Here is a 10,019-nt window from a genome sequence, read left to right as displayed (position 1 = left end):
TAACAATCCCTTTTAAAAAAAAAAAGAAGAAATCTAAAACAATAAAGTCGGTAACTAAATAGCGATTAGGATGGGGAATTTTCTTTGGAAATCTGAGTGAATTGCTCTATACTTCTATATTGATGTTATGAAATTCTGATACAAAGGCAGCAACAGTTGCGTAAATCCATAAATGAACACAACGAAAAATGACAAAAAGCACATTTCCAATGTGATATTTTCTTCACTCGAAAAACATACCCCAAAAACTTTTGCATCTTCAACAGCAATGATAGTAACTATATAACCAGCTTAAATAAGCAGTAGCATTAGAGAGAGAGAGAGAGAGAGAGAGAGAGAGAGTTATCTACGTCAAGAAAATAACAATAAATCTGAAATAGCATCTTCTTACAAGTAAACTACAAACAAGGAGACCAAAAAATAAATGAAAAACAAAAAAATGCCCAAGAGAAATAATATGAACAGTCGATGCATATTATGTTAACATTTTTGTCTGCTGCAGGTTTTCTCAAGCATGAGATCGATCACACAAGGACAATCATGCTTAGCATACAGGATTATATTCTGATCACTAGTACCTCTAGCAGGGAAAAAGGGTCCTGGCTTCTAAGATTTGAGCCATAAAATGAACTCAAAACTTGGAACTATTATTCCTGCTTAGCTAGACATCATTACATGTTCAATTGCTTGAAGAGCTTGATTGGCAAAGAAACGAACATCGACATCAGGGTCCTCACTCAGCTCAACCAGACATGGACGAATTGTCTTCTCTACAACCTGATATACAGAAACCCAATTTAGAAAAAGAGAGAATCCCTTATTAAATAAAGTATTGACAACGTGTGTAAGAAACCCTGATGCAGCTCAGCTCAAAATATATATGTATTTGATACTTACAGACTGATCAACTATTGGGATGAGCGATTGCAGCACCTTAGCCACGTTGAACTTGATGTTGGGTACTCTTGAAAGTGAAAATTCAGGAGAGCAATCAAAAATCACCATACCAAATCATATCCTTGCTACAAATAAAGTTTATAGCTCACGAATTAACTAGGTACCTGTCCTTAGATGCGTTGACAACAACAGGCAGCAGTTTTGAACAGGTAATTTCTGAAGCCATGACTGGGGCAAGAAGAGAGATTGCACGCAATATAGTCATACGATACAAATAATGTGGGTTGTTAATCATCTCCAATACCTGTCCAGATAACATGAAAATTTCTGCTGAATTAGAAATATATCAGCATGTAAGTTTATATTCATCAAAAGTGACAAATAAAAAGGGAATTCGAACTGCATAATATGATTTTCTTTTTATATTTATTTTTTTGAAATTAGGATTCTAACCCTACAATATTTGGGGACCAAGAAACTAGAACAATTGCTATGTAGGTACTAGGAGGGACTCAAACCTCAGCACTGCCTTATGTGATAAATACACAAAATATTAATTTATCAATAACTGAACAAAAATCTCATTGTAACTTAAAACAAAACCATCAACATATAAAATCTCATTGTAAGCAGTTACTTGAATTCCATCCCAAAAGTTCTTGTAATGTGTCACCCAAAAAATTTGAAAAAAAAATGCAACCACTGGAGTTAAAGCAACAATTGCAAAGTCAAAATTATTAATAAACCTGGGGGATTATATGCTGCATTGCCCAGTCTGGACCAAATTCTTCTGCAAGACGCTTCAAGTTGTTAGCAGCTGCATCACGGATGGAGTGAACCTGCAATGAAGCACCAGAATAATGGGCAACCCAAAAAAATGCATGAGTAGTCAATTATATACTGAAACTATCTCTAAGCAACGAATGCATATATGCATGTTTGAAACACAAAAGTGCTATAATCTTGTATCAGCAAGAAAAATTATCACATAAGTAAGAAATTTCCCAATCTTCTTACACGACTTCAAATGGTATAACTTCATAATTTGATGGGATCATGAATCATGCTCTAAATGGTTCAAATATTAAAATTCTGTCAAAGTTTGCACCTTTCACCACTCATGGACAAAAAAGTATACTTTCTACCCAGAAATAATCGATTAACAAACACAGAGATCATACAAACAGTAAGTAACACTAGTTGACATGATAAAACACAGCTTACAAGTTACAACAATGACGAAAAAATGGATGTATATGTCAGAAAAAGTGAAGAACATAGTGATGTGTCGTTCAAAATTGGCGGCATTTAAATCGGAATCACACAAACCTTATCTTGTAACCACTGCATGCAGAGGGCGCCAAGTTTGTCATCAAAAAAGCCTACACCCAATTGGCTAGCTAATAATGGTATATACTCTATAATTGCTAGCCGGACCCTCCAATGTCTATCCTCAGCAAGCTCAACAATCGCTGGTAATAAGGATTGAGACAGCAGATCAATACCAATAACCTGCACAAAAAGGAACAAGTATAATAGAATTAGATTGTACATTGTGCTTTACAGGTAGAAGATGTTGAATAATAATAATAATAAAATAAAAAAAAGATAAAAAACACTTAGAAGTAACAGATGAATTTGAAAACCAGACCTGATTCACTTGATCAAGCTTGCTAATAATATTAAGACGCACATCAGGAAATTCATCCTTCAGAAGAGAGAGAAAAATTGGAAGGAGCTGTTCAATTGTTGCATCCTGCATTGACAACCAAAAAGATTTCTTAAAATCACATGGCAGTTTATAATATGACAAATGCTAAAATAACGTTGAAAGATCAATTGCATATTCCAGACTTATAAAATCAACACCTATGGATTTTTTTTTTTTTGTAAGGAACACCTATGAGAAATTGTAGTATTTATTGAATTGCAATTTTTTTTTTTCAAAATACATATATTTTAATGCAAGGTAACTCCATTGTGAGTTGCTGGAAAAAGAAAGAAGGGCATTGACATAGATAAAATTACTAATGATATATATACAAAATACTTTAACCAGACCCTTCCGCAACATCTCAGATAATACTTTCTCTGTAATTTGTATTTGCATAATAAGTTTAGAAGGATTGATGTGTCAGACTAGAAAGGGTATAGGTGTTACCATTTGGAGAGAGAAAGGAGTAATAATCTTTTAGGATCTCATATATGGTATATTAGTCATTATACACACATATATATTGAGGTAAGTTAAAAACCTCCCACTAATGGAGTGACGAAAATAGAGAACACAAGAGGTTTATACTGCACTTATCATTTCCACCTACAATCTTTCTTGCCAAACAAGAAACTTTTTATCAAAATCCCATCTATTTCCCCCACACCCACTTCTTCCTTTGACAAGCATAGCCTTGACAACTGAAGGCAATCAAACCATCAAAAGTAAGTGTGCTCAAATTTATTTATTTATTTTTTTTTTTTGAAAAAGAGAAAAGATCCTTTTGTCATTGACAGGATCCTTCCCGATAAATATTAAAAGCCTCCCTTGTGGTGGAAGAAAACCATGGTTACAAGCATAGCCTTGACAACTGAAGGCAATCAAACCATCAAAAGTAAGTGTGCTCAAATTTATGTATGCAACAATAATGCTAATATCCAGAGAAGATTCGCCTATAAACATTGATGAAGAGTATAATATAAGAGCGTCACTTAAAATGGCTCTTAGTTTCTACATCCGTAGAAGACTTGCGGATTATACTAACCCTAAAATAAAGATTTAAGTTGCTCAACCTCATTTAAAAGCAGGCAACATTTGGCAGAGGGAGACATAGATGGATGGAAACAAGTAGAGGGACAAGAATAGGAGTGGCAAAATTTTCCTTGTTTACAATGATTGTAGGATAGGAGAGAAAATCTGAGTTAGTTCATTAAACAAGATTGGCCATCAGTTCGGATCCATCCACAACTGAAAGAACTTTTTATACCAAATGAAAAATATGTTCATTTAAAATCATTAAAAGATAATTAAAAGGAATATAATAATTTTGCAAATAAAATTAAATCTATCATTTCAACTCTCCAACCATTTACTACAAACAATAACAATTTAAGGGATTGTTACTGTTTTCTCACTTTATCCTAAGGCCTCCTCCTTCCTCTTATTGTATGTAAGAGGAATTGAAACTCTAGACTAACATAAAAATAAAAAAATAGAAATAGAAAAACCTTTCCTCTAATACACCAACCACAACCAAAGAAAAAAAGGAGGAAACAACCTAAAAGGAAAATAGTGAAAGAATTAGACTACTACTAAAACTCCAATTACTGTATAATTGTAAAAGGGAAATTTGAATTTATATGCTTAAATAATTAAAAAATTTTATTATTATACCAAAAATTTACACTATAAAAAAACTATACTTTTTTTTTTCAAAACCCCAAAAATACCCCCCTCACAATTCTCTCTTTCTCTCTGCATCATCTCTCTCTCTCTATCTCTCTCAGCCAACTCTCTCTCTCTCTCTCTCAACTCACAGTTGACCCCAACGCCACCCGAACCCAAACCCCATCCCCATCGGACCCAAACGCCACCCACTCTCGGACCCAAACGCCACCTACTCTCGGACCCAAACGCCACCCACGAAACCTTCGGCTGTGGGACTTTTCTTTTTCTTTTTTTTTTTCTTCAAATTTCAGAGAGAGGAAGAAAGAGGTCCGATGGTCGGACCTTGGGGTCCGATTGGTCGGACCCCAAGGTCCGACCATCGGCCTACGAAACTTTTTTTTTTTTTTTTTCTGCAATTTGAGAGAGAGAGGATGAAAGAGGTCGATGGTCGGACCTTGGGGTCCGATGGGTCGATTGGTCGGACCCCAAGGTCCGACCAGGCTGTGAAACTTTTTTTTTTTTTCTGCGATTTGAGAGAGAGAGGAATCGGACCCATCGGACCCCAAGGTCCGACCATCAGCTCTGAAACTTTTTTTTTTTTTTTCTGCGATTTGAGAGAGAGAGAGGAAGAAAGAGTGGGTTTCGGTCCGAGAGTGGGTGGCGTTTGGGTCCGAGAGTGGGTGGCGTTTGGGTCCGATGGGGATGGGGTTTGGGTTCGGGTGGCGTTGGGGTCGACTGTGAGTTGAGAGAGAGAGAGAGAGAGAGAGAGAGTTGGCTGAGAGAGATAGAGAGAGAGAGAGATGATGCAGAGAGAGAGAGAATTGTGAGGGGGGTATTTTTGGGGTTTTGAAAAAAAAAGTATAGTTTTTTTATGGTGTAAATTTTTGGTATAATAATAAAATTTTTTAATTATTTAAGCATATAAATTCAAATTTCCCTTGTAAAACGGCAAAAGAATATAAATCAACACCTCAGCAGATGATAGTTAGGTGCAACACGGAATCCTTAAAGCTTGATAATGAGATAAATTCTTAGCTAAACAAGCTGCCTATGTATGATATTCTTACCTTTCCTAAGATTGGAGCCATTCCCATTATCACAGAAGCTAAAGCAGATCGAACATGTTGAGAAGAATCTGATGACAATTCCTACAGAGTTCATTAATAAAGCAGTGATATGGCAGATGCTTAACAATGAACTGGCCTGCAATCCACCAAAGTGGCAGAAAATAATACCAGCAAATAAAAAACTTATGGTAAACATGTGCACCTTCACACAAGGAAGAATATGCTGAATTGAAAGTTCTGGACTCAAAATCCGGCAAAATTTGGTCACTCGGCCAGCAGATGCTATACGTACTTCAGCCTCATTATCTCGAAGCAACCGCACGTATGCAGGGACCAAGTCCGTCCTGAAATAACATATATCAATTATTCATGTTTCTCAACATAGATAAAGATGCAACATTTATTTAGAGAGGTCTGCAACTGTCAAACAAAAGATGATTGAAATTATGTGTCATGAAATAATGTCATATAATCTCACTCAACACCGACAAATCTGACATTAATGAAATTCATTACCTTGTTGGCTCAGGCCCCACTGCTTCGCAAAGCTCATACAGTTGATTTGCTACCATGTAACGAACACGCCAAGACTTATCCTAATCATATTCAAGGCAACATACCAGCTTATGGAATCAGTGAAATGCTTATCAGAATTACAAAATTATGGAGTCAGAGAAATGCATGTCAGAATTAGAAGCTTATGGGATCAGTGAAACACAAAACCAGCTATCTCATAAATTCCAGGTGGCAATAATTAAATGCTAAGCTTGTCAAGAATGCTATCAGCTCATAATATTTTTTTTTGTTTCCCAGTAACTGAAAATATTTCAAATATATATTATTTGTTTACGACCAGAAGTGTGTACAACAGTAGGACACACGTAGGTAAATTGTCACCTTAAATCTCCAGTATTAGTACTAGTTAGGCACCATTAATAATAAATTATTAGATTTAACATATACATATTAGAATATCAGTAGAAAATATGACGTACAGATACAGACATGGCAATTCAAAAATCAATGGAATTGAAATCTCTGAGAAGTATGCAACTTATAGTCTTATACATGGTTTCCTAGAATCTCCATATACTTTTACTGCTCTCTCATAGCCCAAAATTATGCGTAAGGTGTACCTGAGAGAAGTTAACAATAACAGGGAGGATATGTGCAACACAATCTTGGGGCTCCAACAATTTTCCAAGAGCTGCACACCCCTCAACGGCCAATAATCGAACAGAATCTTGATCTGAGATAAAATTAATTATGAGAATGTCAAAAGTCCTTGCAAAATGTATTGTGGTATAATATGAAAGCTTACTTTAATTCTTAAAATTCCGATCTATAGAAACTTTTAAGAAATAATGATGACAATTAATGTATACAAACAAATTATTTGAACGTAAATATAAACAGCACTCAATTACCATCTTGGGTAAGATCATCAAATATTGACATGATTTCTAGCTTCAAATGAGCGGGTTCAACAGTTGCCGCAAATTTCCCCAGATTCGAGGCAGCAGACCTCCTGACCATTGGCATGTCATCTTGACACAATTGGTTGTATATTGATCGCAGTTCTGTCTTCAGTGCATCTGGCGCACTAGGATATGCAATATGAAAAAGCCCACATGCAGAAACTCGAGCAGTGAACCATTCACCAGCTGCTAACCTCTAAAAATAAGAAAATAAAAGGAGTAACAGTTGAAAAATTAGTGAAAATATGTGAGCTCTGCAGTACTTTATCATCAACTCGACAAACATCCACTGATATATCAATGTTTTCATGCACATGTCATTGGGAAAACATAAAAATTCTATTTAAACGAGGGGTTCTGGGAAAACTATAACCTCGATCAAAGATATTATATATCTGTAGTTCAACTTTTTTTCAGATAATAACTTTTAACAACTCAATTTTTTGCCCGCTGATAATAAAAGAAAAGGAATTTCTTCGATCTCTAAGAAAGAAAAACAAAGACAATCAAGAGAAATTGAATAAAGAGATCAACAATTTCAACAAAAATATAATAACTAACCAAATAAAAGGAAAATAATTTCTCACCTTTACAAGAGGAATAAACCAATCAACCAAATCACTCTCCCTCATTTGAGACCCAATTCTACACAAGGACTCCACCGCTTTGTCCCTTACACAGGTTTCCTCAACCGTGCAAAGGCTTTCCAGAGGTGCAAGCAGAACATGGGCATGTTCCACCCCACCAACATATGGGACAAACACCCCCAGTTCTTCTGCCATTGCAAGGAGCACCTCATCATCGTCGTCATTGTTTTCACTCAAAAATGGGATCAATTCTTTACGAGTGCGCTCCTCCCCGAGAGCTCGTGCAATTGTTGATAGCCTACGAATAGAGTTTAACCGTAGCTGGATATCGTCATTTTTCAGCTCATCTATAAGAACAGCTATTGGGTAAAGCGGTTCATCAACCATAGCCATTGCAATGCAAAGTTTATCTCACAGCTCTAGAAGGACCAAAAGGAAATCAGAAGAGTCGTAAGTAACGTACTGTCAGCGTAAATACCAAAAAACAATAATTACATTAAAATTGGATTATATAAGATACTAGAATGGTTAGAAGGATTAACAGAAATAAATTGTGGTCTCTCCGGCTTAAGGGCATAAATACAACCGTAACTGAGAAAAAGCACCAGATCGAAACTCTAATATCTAAAGAGCCTAAAATTAAAATGCAAGAACGAAGAAAATTTTTGGAAATAAAATTAATATAGACAGGAGAAAATAAATCGTGCATCTGACATCAGTAACCCTAAGTTTCTGCGTGGTAAGAGAAAAATGTAAAATAAACAACTGCCCAGTTTAATTTGGATAATCTAAGTCATTAATAAGCTAAGGTGAATTGAATTCCCCTCCAAAATCGAAGAAAGAAATGCAAAATCGGAAAATACAGAAACTAAACGCAAACATTCATTAAAAAAATATATATATTAAAATTATAAGAAAAATTTATGTCTAAGAAATTAACTTAAATACAAATCTAATTCCATTATAAATGTAACAATTAAATCAAATTAAAAGAAATAAATTTTTCAAAAAGAATGAGGAGAAAAAAAGACATGTTCTTCATATATCTTCAACCCAACTCAGATTACCAGACAAAAAATAAAACTCAAATTAAAATAAACTGTCAAACAAAACTAAGCATCGTCACAAATTAATGTCATTAATCAACAAATTACAAAGAACAAGAAGAATCAAGCATAATCTAGAGCAAAAAAGTCAGATTCATAAACCATAAAGAATTCATATTCAAAAACAGAGAACAAAATCAATCCCAAGCCAACCCTTCCCGATCATGACCCAACCCCAACCACTTCTTCTCTCTCGCTCTCTCTCTCTCTCTATATATATATATATATTATATGTATTCGGCGTCCCTAATAGCTCATTGCAGAAAGAAATGAAAAAGAAAAAAGGTAAACCCATCCCGTCACAAGCCCAGATCTGAAACCTCCCAGATTTGAAGTCCATACCTTTTCTTCTCCAACGCCGGCGTCTAGATATCCGCTTCAGATCGTCGCAGGTGCCGTCGTCGCCTGAATCTTTGCCAAACTGAAATCGAGTCGAGTTACCGTCGTCGTCGTCTAGAAGCCACCCCTCCAAATGGCCTCCAAATGGGTTGGGGATTTGATTTAACGATTTGGGGATTTTGATTTTTCTTTTTTTAATTTCAGTTTTTAGTTTATTAAAAAAATGAAAATAATTTTATTATTTTTAAAATACAAATAAAAAAATTATTATTTATTATACTGTTTTTTGACAATAAAAAGAAGTATAATAAATAATAATTACATTAAAAAGAAGTATTATACTTCAGTACCTCATTACATTGTACTTAAAAAAATACCTAATTACATTCAAAAAAAAACTAAATTGTTTATAGTAACAAAGTGTATCAATTGAATAAATACTATTTTAGATTTTTTTATTTTGTTAAATAATAATTTAGACTTTATTTTTTTTCAAAATGACACAAAATAATACTCTAAATTCAGGGTCCGACGGCCTAAGGTCCGAGATCGAGCATGGGATCGGTGTCAGCGCCCAAGTTTGGGGTCTAGGCCGAGATCAAGATTGAGGTCCACGGTTGGGGTCGAGGTCTAGGACCATAGGTCGAGGTTGAGGTCCGAGTCTAAAGTTCGGTGTCAGGATATGGGGTTGGGGTCAGGGACTGGAGTCAAGTCGAGGTTGAGGTCTGGGTCTGGATTAGGGTCAGGGCCTAGGACCAAAGTTCGGGATCCAAGCTCAGGTGTTTGAGGCTAGGGTCGTGGTCAATGTAGGATCCAGAGTTAGGGTCGGGGTCTGTTAACTCTATGAAATAGAGTTATTTTCATTTTTTTTTTAGGATTTTGATTAATATTAGTGTGTTTTAAATTTATTTTCTTTAATATTTATTGTTAATATTTAATTTAGCATTTGTGTTGAAAAAAACTCAGGAAAGATACAAAGTTAAGGTAGATTTAATGATTCTTGTACAAGTTGGCATAACTCGGGTTTAGTTTACAGAATACTAAAAATCCAAGCCTTAATTTGATCATTTTCTATTTATATTCTTGAAAAACTTTGTGAATGAAGTTTGTAGCTCTTCTGAGCTTTTCATAGCATCTTGAATTGTCTTATTTGGAATTCGCAT

The 10,019-nt window shown here is 35.1% G+C and overlaps 1 protein-coding gene across 2 annotated transcripts; it reads right to left on the bottom strand.

The window, feature by feature from the left end:
- Window positions 1-347: 347 nt before the first annotated feature.
- Window positions 348-9,095, bottom strand: LOC115698756 (serine/threonine-protein phosphatase 2A 65 kDa regulatory subunit A beta isoform). 2 transcript variants are annotated; one of them, XM_030625922.2, is made up of 13 exons: window positions 8,860-9,095; window positions 7,412-7,830; window positions 6,774-7,020; window positions 6,483-6,595; window positions 5,863-5,942; window positions 5,549-5,690; window positions 5,347-5,427; window positions 2,549-2,653; window positions 2,227-2,409; window positions 1,644-1,736; window positions 1,062-1,201; window positions 898-964; window positions 348-777 (listed from the first exon to the last, which is right to left on the bottom strand). In XM_030625922.2, exons 2-13 carry the CDS (start codon window positions 7,802-7,804, stop codon window positions 658-660), a joined length of 1,764 nt encoding a protein of 587 aa, XP_030481782.1. In that variant the 5' UTR covers window positions 7,805-7,830; window positions 8,860-9,095; the 3' UTR covers window positions 348-657. The 2 variants fall into 2 exon arrangements, with proteins under 2 accessions (XP_030481782.1, XP_060958656.1); XM_061102673.1 differs by having other exon boundaries at window positions 7,412-7,873; window positions 8,860-9,060.
- Window positions 9,096-10,019: the final 924 nt, after the last annotated feature.

The sequence above is a fragment of the Cannabis sativa genome, chromosome 8, assembly GCF_029168945.1.
Source record: "Cannabis sativa cultivar Pink pepper isolate KNU-18-1 chromosome 8, ASM2916894v1, whole genome shotgun sequence".
Taxonomy (NCBI): Eukaryota; Viridiplantae; Streptophyta; class Magnoliopsida; order Rosales; family Cannabaceae; genus Cannabis; species Cannabis sativa.
The sequence above is the reverse complement of the archived record's forward strand: the minus strand, read 5'-3'. Positions and strand labels throughout refer to the sequence as shown.